Here is a 23,061-nt window from a genome sequence, read left to right on the forward strand (position 1 = left end):
CGGTTCAACGTGCACTTTACACTGTAGGGTGTCTCACGGACAATTGAGTGAGTGATCTAACGTAATTGGTCGAAATTTCACTAAAGAAGATAGCCCCCAGGTCATACCATTGCACTAGAACCTCCCAAAATGTAACGGAAGTGGAGGTTTTTACACTAATCACCCGACCTGTGTTGCACTCACACAGTTCCCCGGTGTCACGAGGTACAATTGATGTTTCACGACACTGGGGTACGAACGGCTTCTTAGTCTACTACACTTAGCGCTCACTCAACCGATTCACCGGGAAATTAACTTCGTGTAGACTTCCGGAATACCGTTGTTTTACGGATTAAGACGGTTCGAAACGCGATTACTTGTTGGCTTGTGATGTCGCAGTCATCACTCACCCCGACTAGACTTTGATACAGAAGCGAGGCCTCGTTTAGGGTCCTTCGACCTATATATATAGTTTTAAACCATTCATCTTCTCTCTCTCTCTCATTTCCGCTTAAGTCCCAGTCCCCATCGATGACGTGTCCGTTGGTTGACAGGATCAATACAAAATTTGATTATGGTTGGTGTCTTACGATTCGATGTTTTGTGGCATTTTATAGCACTTTTTGGATTTGAATTGTGATGTTCCGTAGAATAATAAACTTGCGTGTCCTAATAAAATTAAACATAGAAAAACTAAATCATATTCTAAATAAATAAATGATTAAATAAATAAGTGCATGGTAAAACAAATAAATACATAGAAAAATAAATAAATTTAATATTTCCTACACAAAAATGAACGAACAACAAAATTGATAAATGATAAAACTAACTAATTTAGACACCAACCTAGAGCTGCTAAATACAAGATAGTATGTATTTAGAAATTTACGAACAATAATAAAAAAAAACATAACAATATTTGTAAATATCAAAACCAGTTGACCCGAGCAGCAGAGTTTAAATTGTAAACAGTAGAAGGCTGATTACACCAATGACGCGACTTAGAGAAGCCACTCCCAACGATGAGTGAAGTTAAGAAAGCCATTCACCTGAATAGCAACAAGTCGGCTGGGAAGGATGGCATCGCAGCTGGACTCATCAAAATGGGCCCGGACAAGTTGACCGATTGCTCACACCGGTTGATGGTCCAGATCTTTGACACAGAACAGCTACCGGAGGCGTGGAAGTAGGTAGTAATACGCCCCATCTACAAGAAGGGCGGAAAATTGAACTGTGAGAACTACCGAGCGATCACTGTCCTCAATGCCGCCTACAAAATGTTGTCCCGAATCCTACTCCGCCGCCTAACGCCACAAGCAAACAGATTCGTGGGAAGTCACCAGGCCGGCTTCATGGAGGGACGGTCAACGACGGACCAGATCTTCACACGGCAAATCCTCCAAAAATGCCTTGAACACCAAGTTCCTAGGCACCATCTATTCCTCGATTTCAAAGCCGCATACGACACGATCGACCGTGACGAACTATGGAAAATCATGGACAAGAACGGCTTTTCCGGGAAGCTGACCAGACTGTTCAAGGCGACGATGGATGGAACGCAGTGCTGTGTACGGATTACGAGTGAATTGTCGAGTTCATTCGAATCGCACAGGGGGCTTCGACAAGGCGATGATCTATCCTGCATGATGTTCAACGTGGCGCTCGAAGGTGTTATGCGACGAGAGGTGGGCGAAATGCGGAGCACCGTTTTCAACAGCTACAGTCAACTGATCTGCTTTGGCGATGACATTGATATAGTCGGCAGATCATTTTCGGCGGTGGAGGAGATCTATCGCAAACTGAAACGCGAAGCAGGAAGGATTGGGTTGATGATTAATACGTCCAAGACGAAGTACATGCTGGCCTGCGGATTCCATACCGACCGAACCCGCTTGTTCAGAAATGACAAGGTCACTTTGTCTATCTCGGATCACTGCTGACCGCAGACAATGACACCAGCTGTGAGATCCGGTTGTCCTTCAGTTTTTACACATCGCAGAGTAAAATTTCGACAGGATTGCAGTTTGCTTTCGGAATTTCTGCAACACTTGAAACACACGATATTAAACGCAGGAGTCCTTCAGATGGTTCGAGAATTTTTGTTGAACTGCATAGTTGAAAAAAAAATCAAAGTAGATGGTTGCAGTTCGAAATATGGAACAAACAAGTAAAAATCAAAGGTAGGAAAAAAATAGTTTTAGGCTGATCCAAAGTAGGTCATAAAAATACCGACCAGAGTAATTATCAAACAAACGAGTTTTTCTGCCTTAATCTTGTTGAAATGCAACATCTCGTTAAATTGCACAAATAGAAAAAATCAAAAGCATAAAATATAGATTGGACGAACGAGCCTTTCCTCGACATACCGTACTCTATATCCCTGAGATCCTGTTACAAGAAAAAAATATTCTTAAGGCGAAGAATAAAAACCTTTTTTGTACTCAAGTAACGAGGATGAATGAACCTAAAGGTTTTAAATTCTAATAAAAACCATCAAGTAAATAAAATAGTGTATGTCCTAAGAGACCATTTTAAGCGTTATTTTTTACCACCAAATGCCATCTTCAAAAACAAGCAAATCCAAAGTTATCTTGGCATCTTGAGAATCATCTATGAAAACACAAACTATTTAATTAACATGCAAATCTTGCCCCATATACATACTACTGTATACTTTAGGGTAGTCAAAAAACAGGATTGAAGCTGTTAATGAACATACTTCTACATGAGACCATTGGCAGTTGTTATGGCTTGGAGAAACATATGTTACTCACCTTGTGATGATGTTACATTAACAGTACAACAATCTGTGAAAACTATGAAAAACTTATGGACTTAATCGCTATAAACAACCTGAATGGTTCGGATAAAATAAATGAACGTTTTGCATACGTGAATTACTATATCAATTTATTTGTTTACATGGCTAGACTTTACTCAGTTCATCATCTCAACGAATAAGAATTTAGGTATTCAATCTAGCTCACTACACAAATTTCTTTTCTGACGGATTTATCAGACTTTGTTGTGAATATTATCTTGCCTTCGACAATATTTGTTTTTTTCTTTGCTTACGACTTCTTTATATTAATATATTCGATGGATAGCTGTATTTATTTTTCCATTTTTCATTTAAAAATAAATGCATTGTCGTTCGACAGCCTTTCTCACTTCTTCTTCCATTCATGGAATTATTTGTCTGCTCTTGTGAGATGCGTCTGAAGCTTAGAGATTTATCGCGATAAGCTTAAAAACTACCATTTTGTATTCGGGTTTTCTAAAAACATTGTGAATTGTGTGGTTTCAGAAACTTGTGGCAGTTTTCACTATTACATTACGCGATCAACCTTATGCTATGCTGTTATCATAGTACAAGGTTTAGTTAAACAAAAATCAACTACTGTAACATTACTAATAGAAACAATTATGAGTTTACATGAAATGATTTTCAATTGAAATGTCTAAGTTAAATGTTACCTAAGCCTATAAAAAATTTACATTATACTCAGTACATTCTTATGTCTAATACAATCTGTGATTATTAGTTGATGGTAATTTAATATCATTGTTTGGAAGTGTTTAATGAAATTCCGTATAGGATTTATAGAATACTTTTAAGAGTAAGTAACACAAAAGCACTGTCGATATGAATCAATTCATTGTAACAGTTGGAAGTAACATTTGGAATAAATAATACAAAATCAAACAAAGTTGAGCAGTTACAAACTATTATTCACAAAATTCATGCGTAGTGATTGCTAAACTATCATTCAAGTTCGGTTCAATAGTTAAAACTGTGTACATTCGCAATAGGGAATATTCTGTTATTAGTAGCAATTTATCTAACTTCTCGAATCATTACTTTCACTAAAGCTTTCGCTCGAGTCGTGTCGACTCACTGTGGTTTTCGGTTTGTACTCGGTGATGACAACGGTAACCGAATTGACGGTGACCTCCCGCGTTTGGCCACTGGATCGATCAATGTTTTTCAATCGAGCAGGGTATTTGGATCGTTTGTTTTTATGCCGTGATGTTTTGCTTCCGGGTGATTTGGAGTTCGGAGCTGGAGTACCTGAGGCGCCGGGAAAGGCCTGTGTTGCTGCCTGCTGGGCCACCAGGGCTGAGTTGAGGCGAGGTTTTCGGGTCGACGTGCCTGGAACCGAGTATACTGAAATTAATTTTTAATGCGTTTTCTCTTGTTCGTAATTGTGTGATTGACAAAGGCATTGAAATTTTCTTAAAATGTGAATGATTTGAAAGTTGTTGAACCAACTCTAAAAACTATTTATTTTTCCTCCAGATTCAAGCACAAAACAAAAATAGCTTTATTTTCATGTTTTGTTGCGAATTAATCTAAAAAATGTCTGGAATGCAAATCATTCACATTTTAAGAAAATGAACTCCATTTACCTTTTCGTACGTCGCACATCAAGCACTTGAACGCTTCGGCTGTATTCCGATAAGTGCAGACACTGCAGTCCCAAAAATTTTCTTCCACGACTTTAGATTGCCGTTTAGCGCGGCGAACTGGTGATTTACTTTTATCCATAACTTTTATTCAACACTTGAAGACTGATATTTTCGATTCACAACAAATTTTGATGAGGAAAATGAAACATTTTAACAAAAATTAAGCTTTACTTGTTTCATCGATTGAAATTTTCACTGCCTTTTGGCGATGGCTGCAACAAATGTCATACTCTGTCGTTTCTTTCCATCTCAATTCACTTGTGCCCGGTAGAAATTGAAAGAAAAACTCTCCCATTCTCTCTTGTTTAGCACGGAGTCTCTCTTCTACTCTATCCCAAGCTATCCGGGCATCACAACCGACTTCAAGACAGTCCGGCGAGATAAAAACTATCCAGAGGGTTGAAAAAAAAATGGGTGTTATTTCAAATCGACAGTTAGGATTTTAGACCATCATCAATGGTGCGTTTTTTGGGTAGGCAGCCGAGATTGTAGATTTTTTTTATTAGGTGCGTTTCATTGCATTGTTTTGAAGCGCAAATGAGCTGCTAAAGCTAAAATTAGAGTAGGGTGATTTGCCAATCGTTGCACAGCTAAGCACATGATTTTGGTGTTTATGCTGTATTTTAGTCATTTCAACCAAATTTACTCGATTTTTTTTTGTCGATGCACTTATACAGGATTGGTCTACAAGATCCAAAAGTTCAAGTGTTTGAAAAAAGTTACATAAAAATTTAAAAAATCATTTAAAACAGCTTGTCTTTGCCCAATAGTTGCACAGGCAAATTTTGTGTCGTGCATAATGTTGTCCGATTTTTTCCAATGGTTGCACATTTTAAAAATCAGTCACCATGAGGCCGAATAAGCTGAATTTTGTTACGGAAGCTTATTATGAGAACTTCTAGTTGAAATGCAATTTAATTCATAGACGGCCCCTTATGAAGGGGGGGGGGGGGGGGGGATCCTCAATATAAACCGTCCAATGCACTTTCAAATTCCAATCCGGCCCCAAAAAAAAACACAAAGCCGCCGGTTTGAGTGTCTGGAATAGCATTTATAACACGAGAAGTTTTCTCAGAAACTCAAATCCACCTCTTAATTTACCCGAAGCCATTTGAGTGGAGTGTTATTTAACATAATTTGCCCAGTGTTGAGCCCTTTTCTTTATATGTTCTACTAACATAATATTTTATGTCTTTTAAATCCCATAGAACGAACTGAAAGGTATTTAATGTTTAATTTTTAAGTGGCTATAAACAGGTGAAAAGATTAGAGAACGTGATCCGTTTTGCCCCCTTTTACCCCTATGAAGAAGATGCGATTTTATAAAACAAATGTTTTAGGACTCACTTGAAAGTCGATCGATTTTTACATAATGAATCTCAATTTAAAACTTGAAAATGGACACAATCACGCCCAAAGTTTCAGATCGTTTGACTGATTTATGCTCATGATATACAATTTTGTATAAGATTTTTTTTTTCGAAAAGTTAATTGATTTAAATATCTTTTTCATATAAATGGGTTTATTTGTAATTAATGTAACCTCTGTGTGGTAACCCATCATATGATTCGCTTTTCTCCGAACAAGCTCAAACTCGAACGACCGCGAAAACATCAGCCAACCACAATCCTCAAACTTCGTTGAGAGAATGAATTCATTGATCCATGCACGGTTATTCTTCAAAAGTTGATCACGTATCGAAATAAACCCAGTGGGAAACGCACACGATACAAAGTTATTAGTCAGACTTTAGGAGTTTTTAATCAAACATACTTTTTGATGGTTTTAACATAAATTCTGTATGTCCATCAATTTTTTTTATCATATCTACTACTATCCACCACACTCTGTAGCATTTTATCAATCTTCAGAAAACAATCACATCCTATAGAAATGGTTCCCAAGAGTTTTCCGGCTGAAAAACTGTTTTGGATCAAATTAAGTTTCACAAAGCTATGACTGTTTATTTTTCTGGATGATAAGGGCCAAATAAAGCTTCACATAGATGTCTCCAGTGACGGCAACTCGACGGCAGATTCGAATTCCTGAGAAATCGCACGTCAGTTTTTGGGATTAAGGGTCGAATTTTTCCTCCGGTACAATATTCTGGCAATATTAAAAACAATATCAAGGGGATCGCTGTTGACATGGCTTAAAATTCTTTTAGATTTTCCGTCACGAAATTAGAGAAACAGATTTTTTCAGAACAGCTTTTAGATTATTTGCATAAAATGTTGAAAAAATGGTCGGGATAAAGGATTTCAAAATAAACATGATAAAAAAGTAGTCTCTCAAAGTCAATGCAGTTGAGTTGACTTTGACACTTTTCAGACAATGCAAATTGCCCGACATTCATACATACATAAGTTTTTTCAACAAGTTTAATAATTTCAAAACTTCATTTTTAAGATATGACGGTATAAAAAATAAACTTGTGGATATATAAAGTGTCTTCGAATTATTAATTAATTATTGAAAATCAACATGGAGTGCAAAAAATGTTAAAATTCTCAGTGGAAAATAATTAATTAAAGCACAGAATTTACTAAAATTACTATTTAAACGTAAATATCCACTTGTTCAGAAAAAAAAAACATGTCATACCAATAGACAATTAGAGTTGTGTTAGTTGCATGTAGTCAATGAACGTGTTCAATTTTGTATTACAATTTGTATGCAGGAAGAACTTTTCACATATACAAGAAATTCAAATAAGTTTGAAATGAATTTTGTTTTAAATTATTGATTTTGACCATTCTTAAGATTAATTGTTTGCCAGAATGAGAAGAAGCAAAGGATTTCATGAAAAAAGTTATAAACATTTCGAAGTAAAAAATAGTAATCCATTGAAAAGTATTGTAAAATTGCAGGATTTGCTTTCTGAAGCTTTCAATAATTTCATGTAATGTTTTGCGAAAGTTTTAAATCATCACACTTATTGGCTATGCAAAGCAGTATAATGCGATTCTTATTTTCATCCGGTTAAACAGCTTTCAAATAAGCTGTCAAAACACTAAAACTAAAAAATATTTACTTATTTTGAATTTTTCGTATGACAATGAATATCATTTCTGGGGTACAAGTTAGGTTTAGTTTTTGTTCACATGCAATGTATTGCAAGAACCAAGAAATATTTTAAAAATACTAAATTATGTTTTTTTAACTTTCAGTACATCTCTGATGGTTTTTGAATGAAAATTTGGATTTTTCCGTACAAGTCTCCTTACGAATTCAAAACACGTTGTTATAATTCAGGACTTAATCAGTCGCTTTGTTACATTACATTCTGTTGAGCAAAACATAACAAAATTCCATGGATGAGAAACACTGACATGCACCGCCTAAATAATTAGGCAACTACTGTACCGCTCAAAACAAAGCACACTCGATAGCCGCTCTATCAAGATCACCTCCACTGTCTGCAAATGCAATTGACATAACCAGTTCCGCTGAAAAAGGAAAATGTAAAAGTCACCTCAACCAACGATCACGCGATAAAATCAATCGAACAAGCGATTTAGACGCAGTTAGCGTTAGATTCGATTCCATATATGTGCACTAATACACGAGTTGAAAGTAATCGCTTCTCAGTAAGTAGACGAACATCGCGCTAAAATTACGAGAAAACCCGATTGATTGTTTCGACAAAGCAGAGGAAAGCGGTGGAGGCCTGCAAGCTCTAAGTCGCACCAGAATACATATTCAAGGCTCGCTAAACATTCATCCTCTCAAAACGTGGAGACGACACTCTATCAAGCGAATCGAAAATAAATCAATCCACACAGCCAGCAACCAGATTGATTGCTTCGAAAATCCGAGGAAAACGGTTGAGGAACAGAAAACGTTGAGAAAACCTCTAAATCACACCGGAACATTAACGCAAGGTATTAATCATCTTCGCAAAAATAGTGACACGAATCTCTATCGAAAGGATCAAAGCTCAACTGATCCCCACAGACTGCTAAGCTGGATGCATGTTCATGCATGTTCAGATGCAATTAGAAAAGGACATAATGCAATGAAAATAACTTCGCAGGAAAAGAGATCGATGTAACTGTTTGCGAAGACCCAATATCTACACCGTCACATCAGGAGGATTAATACGCAAAAGTATCTGATTGCAGACACAACAATAACAGCTAGGCATCACATCATTGCATGGTGAATCCTCAGATTCGACTTGTCGAAGAAGGTCCTCGTCTATGACGCAGGGCTTTTTTTTTGAGCAGACTCTGATTCTCTCTGAGAAATCAGAAAAGCAGCAACAGTGTGAGACACAAAAAGGTCGATCAGCTGATTACCCGTATTCCATTCCCAGTGGTTGTGAGAGCGACATTGCATAGAGAGTGTGCGGAGCATCGAAGGGAGGCAACTCCGACAGGATCGGTTGTGCTCTCCGAGCAAGGATTTGTGCATGTGTGTGCATGACAGAACGGGAGAGACTGAATCCAGTAGAGTCACTAATGCATGTTTTGACTCAAAGCGAAAATACCAGGAAACATACGAGGGACCTCAACAGTAGTGGTGTGGATTTGTTTACACGCATCGCCAGGCGTATGCAATAAGTGCATGCGGAGATTGCATCGTATGAATCCGGGGCCCCGTCGACGCACATCAGCAGCTGAGCTTTTTGTAGCGGTGTAGCCTTTTAGAAGCGGTGCAGGTTTGATTAGTACATAAGTATACACCCATAGCATTATTATAATAGAGTTTTCAAAATGAAAACCACTCACTGTCGTGTTGATGTTTTTTGAGATGTTTTGGCAATCTGCCACAAAATTTATTGAGCTTGTTTGCGCTTACTTAGCTGAGAGTTTTAAGAGTGCCGATACAATGTCTGGCCTTTTGAATCAAATAAAGATCAAATTGTTTCATCCAATGTAATTAATTGCGTGTGGAGTTTTTTATACTCCGAGTTGGTCAAAGTCGCAACATTGGCGCCCAACGTGGGGCGCGTCTCTGCTTTTCCTCATCCAAGTCTTTCTGGAGCTGTTCGTATTGTGCCTGTAGCTGAGCGAACTGCTGTATTTGCTCTTGCTGCTGACGAAGTAAGTTTAAATACTGGTTGTGAAGGCTGTTGTCTGGCTGTAATGCTTGTTGTGAAGAGTGAAATGGTGCTGATGGTCCCAGATGTTGTGAAGTTTGCTGTGTCCAGTGCTGACGATTCCATTGGGGAGGCTCTTCTGCGTATTGCTGTGGAGCTGGGTCGTTGCTGCGCAATCGATCGTGAGTTCGATGCTCGATGGGTTCTTGTTGTACTCGCTGATCCTGGATGATCCACTGGTTTTCTCGTCTATGCTGCTCTGATTCTTGTTGACCTCGATACTGTTGTTTTCTTCGATTTTCTACTCGCTCATTGTTGTGTTGTTGACCAACCATTACGTGTTGCTGAACCATTTCTTTGATGCTCGATTGAAGATTTGAATTTTTGAGTCTGTCGAGGGTCTCTTTGTCAGTTGGAAGGATTTCCTGATCTCTGGGTAGTCCCTCTGCGTTGGTTGTCTGCTGCTCCAAGCTCTCCTCGATTCTCTTCAAGGCCGCCTCAAGCTTCGAAATGGTTTTGTTCGCGTTCGATGTTATCATCGTATCTGTTATTAGTGCCAAGCGAAACCGATAATGTAGTAACCTCGAACGATATTTCTTTAATGCCTCACTCGATTTCTGCCTTATAGCTCCCTCAACGAGGTGAACTATGGGCGATATTTTAGCTTGGCACTGGTAGATGTTATCCACATCTGACATCACGTTCACTGATGAGGTGGGGATGTTTTTCTCCTTGGCCTCCTTATCTAAAATTGCTTCCAAGCTTTTTAATTTAACGTTACGATCAACACTAGGATTTGGTTTCACTCCGCGTAGAGCAAGCTCGAAAGAGAGCTCTTCATCCTCGAGATGGTTTATGTCCATCATAGTAAAACGTTGAACACACGCAATTATTCCTTTTTTTAAACCACTATGACCACTTTGACAAATGACAGAACTAGAACGAATATTTTGCTAACTCTTTACGGGTTTGTTTTAGTTGGGCGCCAATGTGCGGGTGGTACCGACGATTCATAAGGCATTTTTCGGAAACTGCAGTCCCCCTGACAGAACTCACCCGTGCGAAATCAAGGTTCAAATGGTCGGAAGAGTGCGAAAAGGCCTTTCAAACTCTAAAGAATCAGCTCACCTCGGCACCCGTACTCACTACGCCAGATTATTCAAAACCCTTTGCAGTAGCATGTGATGCCAGCGACGTGGCGATAGGGGCGGTATTGACGCAAGAATCTAGCAAAGGAGAACAAGTAGTTTGCTATTTCTCGCAAAAATTGTCACCTGCAGAGAGGAAGTATTCCGTCACTCATCGCGAATGTCTTGCTGTCATAAGATCGATTGAAAAATTTCGAGGTTATTTGGAGGGAACACACTTCACGGTTTTCTGTGACCACTCCAGCCTCCTATACCTGAAGACCATGAAGAATCCTACCCCGCTGTTGGCTCGATGGATCCTAAGATTAAACGCATACTCATTTGATATAAAGTACAGAAAAGGAAGCTCAAACATCGTCCCAGATTGTCTGAGCAGGATTGAAATGATCAATTCAGTTTCATCAACAACATCCCCCAACTCAACTGATTTATGGTACAACGAACTGTGGAAGAAAGTAAACGCGGAGCAGAACAGTTTCCCAGATTTCAGAGTCGTCGGAAATGTTCTCTACAAGAATTGTTCGGTCCTCAATGAAGCAGGAGGACGGTCACATCGATGGAAAAAGGTCGTACCCGGACCGGAGAGAGCAGAACTCTTGCGACGATTCCATGACATACCAACAGCAGCACACCTGGGATACGAACGCACATTCCAAAGAATACAGCGAGAATATTACTGGCCAAATCTGTCCGTGGATGTCAAGAAATACATCCGAAGTTGTGACATCTGCAAGGCATCCAAAGCACCAAATTGTACCTTAACACCAACGCTAGGAAATCCGAAGCCAGCCAAGGTCCCATGGGAACTAATTTCGATCGATTGGGTAGGACCGATGACCCGATCCCGAAAAGGTTTCAGCGTCCTCTTAGTCATTGTAGATTGGATCACCAAATTTATAATTGTTGAACCTTTCCGAACTGCAAATGCCCAACAGATGGTCTCTTTCCTGGAAAACTATGTATTCCTACGATTCTCAACCCCCAGAATCATTGTTTCCGACTCTGGATCCCAATTTCTGTCCCAAGCCTTCCAATCCTTGCTCAAAAGGTACAAAGTTATTCACATGAAAACCGCCTTTTATACTCCCATGTGTAACGCCGCAGAAAGGACGAATCGTACTTTGGTTACCTGCATTAGATCGCTGTTGGACGTAGACCAACGTGACTGGGACCAGCACCTACAACAGATAGTCTGTGCTATAAATACCACCAAACACGACACTCTAGGATGCAGTCCTCACTACTGTAATTTTGGACGAGAACACATTCTCTTCACAGAAGCCTATCCCATCGCAAATCTCAACACGGTCGATGATCCAGTGAAAGCTCAAACATTACGAATCGAGGTTATAAAAAACATCCAAGAATTCGTTTTAACCCGCATCAAAAAATCCCATGAAATCAGCAAACAACGTTACGATCTACGAGCACGCAATCGAGACTTCAACGTAGGAGACGTTGTATGGAGGAGATCGTTCGAACAGTCCTCCGCAAGCGATCATCGCACCAAAAAGCTTGGTCCAAAATTCATACCCAGTTTCGTACGCCAGAATTAAATTAAAACAAAATCATCTAAAGAACACGACAACAGAAAAATGCTAAATCGGTAAAACACTCAGTCAATGTTAGAAGAAAGCTCAAATTTGCTTTCCAAAAGCCAGAGTATATCCAAACGAACAATACTTATAATCAGCCTTATAATACGTTTAATTTAACCATACTGCGCAGAATGGAACAAAATAACATCTTGCATTTTGTCACTAAATCATAGTGAGGGCAAGCAAACCTAGTGAGAATTATGTCTTGAATTGCATCTCAATAAAAACTGTATTCGAGATCCAATGAATGGAATAATTTGTCGAATCAGCTTAGCATAACGTTAGAAGCATCGAATTCGTACCCAAATAAATTGGACTCGAAGATCATCACACCAAATTATTTTATGATCAGAAGAGGAGAACCGTAGCATAAGCGAAATTTTCGGGAATCCTTTAAAATTCCCGAAAATTTCTTTTGGGATAAGATTGGAGTTGTGTTACATTACATTCTGTTGAGCAAAACATAACAAAATTCCATGGATGAGAAACACTGACATGCACCGCCTAAATAATTAGGCAACTACTGTACCGCTCAAAACAAAGCACACTCGATAGCCGCTCTATCAAGATCACCTCCACTGTCTGCAAATGCAATTGACATAACCAGTTCCGCTGAAAAAGGAAAATGTAAAAGTCACCTCAACCAACGATCACGCGATAAAATCAATCGAACAAGCGATTTAGACGCAGTTAGCGTTAGATTCGATTCCATATATGTGCACTAATACACGAGTTGAAAGTAATCGCTTCTCAGTAAGTAGACGAACATCGCGCTAAAATTACGAGAAAACCCGATTGATTGTTTCGACAAAGCAGAGGAAAGCGGTGGAGGCCTGCAAGCTCTAAGTCGCACCAGAATACATATTCAAGGCTCGCTAAACATTCATCCTCTCAAAACGTGGAGACGACACTCTATCAAGCGAATCGAAAATAAATCAATCCACACAGCCAGCAACCAGATTGATTGCTTCGAAAATCCGAGGAAAACGGTTGAGGAACAGAAAACGTTGAGAAAACCTCTAAATCACACCGGAACATTAACGCAAGGTATTAATCATCTTCGCAAAAATAGTGACACGAATCTCTATCGAAAGGATCAAAGCTCAACTGATCCCCACAGACTGCTAAGCTGGATGCATGTTCATGCATGTTCAGATGCAATTAGAAAAGGACATAATGCAATGAAAATAACTTCGCAGGAAAAGAGATCGATGTAACTGTTTGCGAAGACCCAATATCTACACCGTCACATCAGGAGGATTAATACGCAAAAGTATCTGATTGCAGACACAACAATAACAGCTAGGCATCACATCATTGCATGGTGAATCCTCAGATTCGACTTGTCGAAGAAGGTCCTCGTCTATGACGCAGGGCTTTTTTTTTGAGCAGACTCTGATTCTCTCTGAGAAATCAGAAAAGCAGCAACAGTGTGAGACACAAAAAGGTCGATCAGCTGATTACCCGTATTCCATTCCCAGTGGTTGTGAGAGCGACATTGCATAGAGAGTGTGCGGAGCATCGAAGGGAGGCAACTCCGACAGGATCGGTTGTGCTCTCCGAGCAAGGATTTGTGCATGTGTGTGCATGACAGAACGGGAGAGACTGAATCCAGTAGAGTCACTAATGCATGTTTTGACTCAAAGCGAAAATACCAGGAAACATACGAGGGACCTCAACAGTAGTGGTGTGGATTTGTTTACACGCATCGCCAGGCGTATGCAATAAGTGCATGCGGAGATTGCATCGTATGAATCCGGGGCCCCGTCGACGCACATCAGCAGCTGAGCTTTTTGTAGCGGTGTAGCCTTTTAGAAGCGGTGCAGGTTTGATTAGTACATAAGTATACACCCATAGCATTATTATAATAGAGTTTTCAAAATGAAAACCACTCACTGTCGTGTTGATGTTTTTTGAGATGTTTTGGCAATCTGCCACAAAATTTATTGAGCTTGTTTGCGCTTACTTAGCTGAGAGTTTTAAGAGTGCCGATACAATGTCTGGCCTTTTGAATCAAATAAAGATCAAATTGTTTCATCCAATGTAATTAATTGCGTGTGGAGTTTTTTATACTCCGAGTTGGTCAAAGTCGCAACATTGGCGCCCAACGTGGGGCGCGTCTCTGCTTTTCCTCATCCAAGTCTTTCTGGAGCTGTTCGTATTGTGCCTGTAGCTGAGCGAACTGCTGTATTTGCTCTTGCTGCTGACGAAGTAAGTTTAAATACTGGTTGTGAAGGCTGTTGTCTGGCTGTAATGCTTGTTGTGAAGAGTGAAATGGTGCTGATGGTCCCAGATGTTGTGAAGTTTGCTGTGTCCAGTGCTGACGATTCCATTGGGGAGGCTCTTCTGCGTATTGCTGTGGAGCTGGGTCGTTGCTGCGCAATCGATCGTGAGTTCGATGCTCGATGGGTTCTTGTTGTACTCGCTGATCCTGGATGATCCACTGGTTTTCTCGTCTATGCTGCTCTGATTCTTGTTGACCTCGATACTGTTGTTTTCTTCGATTTTCTACTCGCTCATTGTTGTGTTGTTGACCAACCATTACGTGTTGCTGAACCATTTCTTTGATGCTCGATTGAAGATTTGAATTTTTGAGTCTGTCGAGGGTCTCTTTGTCAGTTGGAAGGATTTCCTGATCTCTGGGTAGTCCCTCTGCGTTGGTTGTCTGCTGCTCCAAGCTCTCCTCGATTCTCTTCAAGGCCGCCTCAAGCTTCGAAATGGTTTTGTTCGCGTTCGATGTTATCATCGTATCTGTTATTAGTGCCAAGCGAAACCGATAATGTAGTAACCTCGAACGATATTTCTTTAATGCCTCACTCGATTTCTGCCTTATAGCTCCCTCAACGAGGTGAACTATGGGCGATATTTTAGCTTGGCACTGGTAGATGTTATCCACATCTGACATCACGTTCACTGATGAGGTGGGGATGTTTTTCTCCTTGGCCTCCTTATCTAAAATTGCTTCCAAGCTTTTTAATTTAACGTTACGATCAACACTAGGATTTGGTTTCACTCCGCGTAGAGCAAGCTCGAAAGAGAGCTCTTCATCCTCGAGATGGTTTATGTCCATCATAGTAAAACGTTGAACACACGCAATTATTCCTTTTTTTAAACCACTATGACCACTTTGACAAATGACAGAACTAGAACGAATATTTTGCTAACTCTTTACGGGTTTGTTTTAGTTGGGCGCCAATGTGCGGGTGGTACCGACGATTCATAAGGCATTTTTCGGAAACTGCAGTCCCCCTGACAGAACTCACCCGTGCGAAATCAAGGTTCAAATGGTCGGAAGAGTGCGAAAAGGCCTTTCAAACTCTAAAGAATCAGCTCACCTCGGCACCCGTACTCACTACGCCAGATTATTCAAAACCCTTTGCAGTAGCATGTGATGCCAGCGACGTGGCGATAGGGGCGGTATTGACGCAAGAATCTAGCAAAGGAGAACAAGTAGTTTGCTATTTCTCGCAAAAATTGTCACCTGCAGAGAGGAAGTATTCCGTCACTCATCGCGAATGTCTTGCTGTCATAAGATCGATTGAAAAATTTCGAGGTTATTTGGAGGGAACACACTTCACGGTTTTCTGTGACCACTCCAGCCTCCTATACCTGAAGACCATGAAGAATCCTACCCCGCTGTTGGCTCGATGGATCCTAAGATTAAACGCATACTCATTTGATATAAAGTACAGAAAAGGAAGCTCAAACATCGTCCCAGATTGTCTGAGCAGGATTGAAATGATCAATTCAGTTTCATCAACAACATCCCCCAACTCAACTGATTTATGGTACAACGAACTGTGGAAGAAAGTAAACGCGGAGCAGAACAGTTTCCCAGATTTCAGAGTCGTCGGAAATGTTCTCTACAAGAATTGTTCGGTCCTCAATGAAGCAGGAGGACGGTCACATCGATGGAAAAAGGTCGTACCCGGACCGGAGAGAGCAGAACTCTTGCGACGATTCCATGACATACCAACAGCAGCACACCTGGGATACGAACGCACATTCCAAAGAATACAGCGAGAATATTACTGGCCAAATCTGTCCGTGGATGTCAAGAAATACATCCGAAGTTGTGACATCTGCAAGGCATCCAAAGCACCAAATTGTACCTTAACACCAACGCTAGGAAATCCGAAGCCAGCCAAGGTCCCATGGGAACTAATTTCGATCGATTGGGTAGGACCGATGACCCGATCCCGAAAAGGTTTCAGCGTCCTCTTAGTCATTGTAGATTGGATCACCAAATTTATAATTGTTGAACCTTTCCGAACTGCAAATGCCCAACAGATGGTCTCTTTCCTGGAAAACTATGTATTCCTACGATTCTCAACCCCCAGAATCATTGTTTCCGACTCTGGATCCCAATTTCTGTCCCAAGCCTTCCAATCCTTGCTCAAAAGGTACAAAGTTATTCACATGAAAACCGCCTTTTATACTCCCATGTGTAACGCCGCAGAAAGGACGAATCGTACTTTGGTTACCTGCATTAGATCGCTGTTGGACGTAGACCAACGTGACTGGGACCAGCACCTACAACAGATAGTCTGTGCTATAAATACCACCAAACACGACACTCTAGGATGCAGTCCTCACTACTGTAATTTTGGACGAGAACACATTCTCTTCACAGAAGCCTATCCCATCGCAAATCTCAACACGGTCGATGATCCAGTGAAAGCTCAAACATTACGAATCGAGGTTATAAAAAACATCCAAGAATTCGTTTTAACCCGCATCAAAAAATCCCATGAAATCAGCAAACAACGTTACGATCTACGAGCACGCAATCGAGACTTCAACGTAGGAGACGTTGTATGGAGGAGATCGTTCGAACAGTCCTCCGCAAGCGATCATCGCACCAAAAAGCTTGGTCCAAAATTCATACCCAGTTTCGTACGCCAGAAACAAGGTTGCAACAACTACTTCTTGGAAGATATCAAGACCGGGAAAACAGGAACATACCATGCAAAGGACATCAAAGAAGATTAGATAATCCAGCTATGCACACAGTGAATGTTAACCAGGAGCTTTAAGCCACAAAAACATGCACCAAAATTGAAGTTAAGCCACGCGACAGGTGTAAACCTAGCCAATAAATGGAAGCAGCAAAACTCGCACCCACTAGACTAGAACAAAAAACTCTTACAATACTACTTTATTTCACAAACGACTCTTTTGATATTCACGCAAAATATGATAGAAACAAGTAAAATGCGCATGCTCATTAAAACAAAATCATCTAAAGAACACGACAACAGAAAAATGCTAAATCGGTAAAACACTCAGTCAATGTTAGAAGAAAGCTCAAATTTGCTTTCCAAAAGCCAGAGTATATCCAAACGAACAATACTTATAATCAGCCTTATAATACGTTTAATTTAACCATACTGCGCAGAATGGAACAAAATAACATCTTGCATTTTGTCACTAAATCATAGTGAGGGCAAGCAAACCTAGTGAGAATTATGTCTTGAATTGCATCTCAATAAAAACTGTATTCGAGATCCAATGAATGGAATAATTTGTCGAATCAGCTTAGCATAACGTTAGAAGCATCGAATTCGTACCCAAATAAATTGGACTCGAAGATCATCACACCAAATTATTTTATGATCAGAAGAGGAGAACCGTAGCATAAGCGAAATTTTCGGGAATCCTTTAAAATTCCCGAAAATTTCTTTTGGGATAAGATTGGAGTTGTGTTACATTACATTCTGTTGAGCAAAACATAACAAAATTCCATGGATGAGAAACACTGACATGCACCGCCTAAATAATTAGGCAACTACTGTACCGCTCAAAACAAAGCACACTCGATAGCCGCTCTATCAAGATCACCTCCACTGTCTGCAAATGCAATTGACATAACCAGTTCCGCTGAAAAAGGAAAATGTAAAAGTCACCTCAACCAACGATCACGCGATAAAATCAATCGAACAAGCGATTTAGACGCAGTTAGCGTTAGATTCGATTCCATATATGTGCACTAATACACGAGTTGAAAGTAATCGCTTCTCAGTAAGTAGACGAACATCGCGCTAAAATTACGAGAAAACCCGATTGATTGTTTCGACAAAGCAGAGGAAAGCGGTGGAGGCCTGCAAGCTCTAAGTCGCACCAGAATACATATTCAAGGCTCGCTAAACATTCATCCTCTCAAAACGTGGAGACGACACTCTATCAAGCGAATCGAAAATAAATCAATCCACACAGCCAGCAACCAGATTGATTGCTTCGAAAATCCGAGGAAAACGGTTGAGGAACAGAAAACGTTGAGAAAACCTCTAAATCACACCGGAACATTAACGCAAGGTATTAATCATCTTCGCAAAAATAGTGACACGAATCTCTATCGAAAGGATCAAAGCTCAACTGATCCCCACAGACTGCTAAGCTGGATGCATGTTCATGCATGTTCAGATGCAATTAGAAAAGGACATAATGCAATGAAAATAACTTCGCAGGAAAAGAGATCGATGTAACTGTTTGCGAAGACCCAATATCTACACCGTCACATCAGGAGGATTAATACGCAAAAGTATCTGATTGCAGACACAACAATAACAGCTAGGCATCACATCATTGCATGGTGAATCCTCAGATTCGACTTGTCGAAGAAGGTCCTCGTCTATGACGCAGGGCTTTTTTTTTGAGCAGACTCTGATTCTCTCTGAGAAATCAGAAAAGCAGCAACAGTGTGAGACACAAAAAGGTCGATCAGCTGATTACCCGTATTCCATTCCCAGTGGTTGTGAGAGCGACATTGCATAGAGAGTGTGCGGAGCATCGAAGGGAGGCAACTCCGACAGGATCGGTTGTGCTCTCCGAGCAAGGATTTGTGCATGTGTGTGCATGACAGAACGGGAGAGACTGAATCCAGTAGAGTCACTAATGCATGTTTTGACTCAAAGCGAAAATACCAGGAAACATACGAGGGACCTCAACAGTAGTGGTGTGGATTTGTTTACACGCATCGCCAGGCGTATGCAATAAGTGCATGCGGAGATTGCATCGTATGAATCCGGGGCCCCGTCGACGCACATCAGCAGCTGAGCTTTTTGTAGCGGTGTAGCCTTTTAGAAGCGGTGCAGGTTTGATTAGTACATAAGTATACACCCATAGCATTATTATAATAGAGTTTTCAAAATGAAAACCACTCACTGTCGTGTTGATGTTTTTTGAGATGTTTTGGCAATCTGCCACAAAATTTATTGAGCTTGTTTGCGCTTACTTAGCTGAGAGTTTTAAGAGTGCCGATACAATGTCTGGCCTTTTGAATCAAATAAAGATCAAATTGTTTCATCCAATGTAATTAATTGCGTGTGGAGTTTTTTATACTCCGAGTTGGTCAAAGTCGCAACAGCTTCCAAAGTTTTTATTGTTATTTTTAGCTGTAAAAACAACTAGACAAAGTTATTGGAGGTATACGAATTTATAAATTTGAAATTTCCTAACAAATTTTGCAGCGGAATTATGTACAACAATGGGGCAGGTGGAGATTGAGCGGACCAATTGTTGCACGATCCAACATATTTTCTGGTTAAGTATGGATCATAATTTTTTTCAAAATCATGATGTTAAAATTGTCCAACAAACGTTCCGTATAGAAAACTGATACGAAAAATGTTTTGTTCTGACGTCAAACCTTATTTGCCGTAGAAGGAATGTTAAGGTTTTTGTTAACAATAAGCACAAAAACCGCGCGAAAAAAACAAGAAAAATTAAAACTGTTGTAAGATACACACTTACCAGCAGAAAATATCACAAAAGCCTCATTTCATCAGAAAACATTCCGAATTACATGATTCAGCATTATTTTTGAGGGAAAGTTGAAAAACAGCTGAAATATTGACAATTTAAGTCATGCTGTGCAACAATGGGTTAGGGGACAACGATTGGCAAATCACCCTACAATCTTGAACAGTAACAAAAAAAGGAAGGCAAAATTATTAGGTATCTTTTTTCGGTAGGGGAAATAAGGGCACAACGAACCTTGGGGGTGATGAGGCACCATTTTTTCTAGGGTAGTAGGCATTTTTTTTTTAAATTAATTTTCAAAAGAAATTATTACGTTTGGATAAGGCAAGTAGGGCAGCAAACTATTCGTGATCCCTGCTAGTGGCAAGGGTCTTATCAGATTATCATGATCTTCAAGGGTTCTGATTTTGTGGTAATAAATAGCTCAGTAGTAAGTTATTTTTTAATGTTTATTAAAAATGTTCATTTTACTGCTATCATTTCCTTGATAAAAATTGTTTGACCCAACGAATGGTTTTCAAAATACACGCGTTTGTCACTGCCCGGATACTAAGGACCATGGCCTCATTATTTACTTTTCTAATTTCCACCCAATGAACACGTCAGATTAATGGGACCAATCCACATATGCATTAAAGCTGTTTTGTTAGATTAAATGAGCGTCTTTCTAAAGGTGTACATTATGCCCTTATTTCACCTAAATATCCTTTGAAAATTCCACCTGAAGGTAAATTAGAGGATAGACATAGAAACAACTGTTGATATGTGATGTATAAGCTGCGTACCATACCAGAGCTGACTATTTCAATTTACCCGATTCCCTTTGATCCCATTTCAAGTGATTTTTGAGTCAGTTTAGGGGTCTGTATTCAAATATTCGCAATGATCATAATCTTTATACCTATATTTGAGATCGAGGTTTCCACTCCGATGCTTTATTTGAACTTCGTAGGCATCCTAAAGTGACTCCTTATACTTCTGAACCATTTGGGCAGAAAATATCTCAAAAAAAAATCAATAGTTAATGAGTTTCCAAGTCAATCATGAAGATTTTCCGAAGTGATTGTGCAAAATTATTTTTACCATGTCTTTTATTCATTGTTAATATCTCAAACACACCTTAACTTAAAAAATCTGAAAAAATAGACAAGAAAGTCCTTTCCATGATCAACACAACGCTGTCAAAATTTCAAATCGAATTTTTCGAACTTTAAGAATGTAGCTATACCGAAATGAAGTGCCCGGATTCTAAACGATTCAACCTTTTTTTGGGCAAAGCTTGTCGTAAGTGAATGATAGAAAATCAATCAATATCAACTTGTTTACGATGGTTATTGAAAATGTCTTAATAATCTATTTGGATTATCATTTCTATTACAATTCCATTTTAGCTGGGGAATCTTCATTGGCGAGATCTCGTACGTTGGGCGTGTCTTTATTGTTGTAACAATAGACATCTTCCTCTAGCAAAACCGACATGGTCATGACGCCCGCCGCTACGCAGGCGGCTTCGGACCAAATGGTCCGGTATCCACTGAAAACCCGCAGATTCATCAGAAGCTGAACACTGCTAAGTCTTTGCACGTTACACTGTCTTCCCAAGGCCTGCTTCTAGCCTGCACCGTACTCAATTGACGAAGCCTCACTACTCGCATGGCGGATAAAGCACGTCAAATGAAACATTTTTCCGTCATGTCACTGGCGAAGCTCCTACACATGGTCAAATTTCTCCTGAGAGTGACTGACAAAGCTCTTCACACTTCGATCGGCTGCTGACGGCAGGTACAACTAATTGAACGAATTGCTGGCAGAGAGCAACAATAGCAATAAAAAACTGAAAACGGGCTTGATGACAGGAGCAACAATAATTATAAATGCGTTTCTTTTTCGTCTTCGGTAGTTTGAATGCGATTGGTGAATGCTTGACTAGGAATTTTTTTAGCTTCAAATGACTGGGGGATAAGTAACTGGTAAACGAAGTGACTGACGTATAAGGTCAATTAAGTTTGACGGACCAAGAGGCTTCACAGTCACAGTTTTTTGACTAATGACGATGACTGTTGCCAAGCCTGGCATCCAGCTTTCCAGTGCCTGGATAGCTATAGTGGCAAGTAGCTGTACCTTCGCTGTCGAAGAGCCTCTCACCAAGAGGACTACATCGTCCGCAAATCCTACGAGTTCAGCTACCGATGGGAGGCTCACTCCTAGGGGCACATCGTGCGTGATGTTCAACAAGACTTGGTCCCTGTGTCCCAGATATGCCTGGAACCCTATTTGGATGAGCGACGACTCAATCGCTGTCCAACTGACGTTATTGAAATCATCCTTCACGTCCAGAGTGACCACCGCACAAAAGCGGAGCCCTCTCCTCTTCGTTAGTCTGGCTCTGTCAATTACAGAGCGGACGGCGTCTACGGTTGTCCTCTACGAAAACCAAACTGTTTCTCCAAGAGTCCGCCCTCTCTTTCAGTGTGCCTCTAGAGTCGGTTCTAAACCACCTTTTCCAGGACCTTACCCGCTGTCTCCAGTAAACAGATCGGCCGATACGCCGATGGGTTACCCGGTTTTGGCAGAAGGACTAATTTATGTCGCTTCCACGCGTCACATATCGTTGCAATGATGACCGAAATATTTCGGGGTACTCCCTGATCGCGGCCTTCACTGCGACGTTCGGAATGCCGTTAGGTCCGGGGCCCCTCTTGGTTGGAGAGACCTGGCGATTTCGCGAAGTTCATCCACCGTAATCGTCTCCTACGCTCCTACGCTGGTCGTACAGCTCGATAATGATCTCTCTCAGTTGCTCTAGACACGTTTCAGATGGCACACCCCCACTTTTCGTTTTGGTCATGACCCTCCGATAGGCATAGCCCCATGGAAAGTCGTTGGCGTCACGACATATCCTTTATCGGATCCTTGCGTTCTGCATCCTGCGCCTTGCCCTATGCCATTCGGCGCGCAGTTCCGTAATTTCCTCTGTCCACCAGTAGACGGGTGGCTCCTTCTCGTCATCGCAGCATCGCAAGCGCGATCTAGTACTTTTGTTAGTTCTTCAGAGGA

At 40.5% G+C, this 23,061-nt stretch overlaps 1 protein-coding gene across 2 annotated transcripts; it reads right to left on the reverse strand.

The window, feature by feature from the left end:
• Nucleotides 1-2,875: 2,875 nt before the first annotated feature.
• Nucleotides 2,876-4,707, reverse strand: LOC129747748 (YY1-associated factor 2). 2 transcript variants are annotated; one of them, XM_055742098.1, is made up of 2 exons: nucleotides 4,393-4,707; nucleotides 2,876-4,135 (listed from the first exon to the last, which is right to left on the reverse strand). In XM_055742098.1, exons 1-2 carry the CDS (start codon nucleotides 4,529-4,531, stop codon nucleotides 3,825-3,827), a joined length of 450 nt encoding a protein of 149 aa, XP_055598073.1. In that variant the 5' UTR covers nucleotides 4,532-4,707; the 3' UTR covers nucleotides 2,876-3,824. The 2 variants fall into 2 exon arrangements, with proteins under 2 accessions (XP_055598073.1, XP_055598072.1); XM_055742097.1 differs by having other exon boundaries at nucleotides 2,876-4,150; nucleotides 4,393-4,702.
• Nucleotides 4,708-23,061: the final 18,354 nt, after the last annotated feature.

The sequence above is a fragment of the Uranotaenia lowii genome, chromosome 2 (genome assembly GCF_029784155.1).
Source record: "Uranotaenia lowii strain MFRU-FL chromosome 2, ASM2978415v1, whole genome shotgun sequence".
Taxonomy (NCBI): domain Eukaryota; kingdom Metazoa; phylum Arthropoda; class Insecta; order Diptera; family Culicidae; genus Uranotaenia; species Uranotaenia lowii.

Coding starts and splice junctions, on each gene's coding strand:
- LOC129747748 (XM_055742097.1), bottom strand. CDS start 4,531: ATGGATAAAAGTAAATCACCAGTTCGCCGCGCTAAACGGCAATCTAAA. Junction 4,151..4,392: donor GATGTGCGACGTACGAAAAG/GTAAATGGAGTT, acceptor AATTAATTTCAG/TATACTCGGTTCCAGGCACG.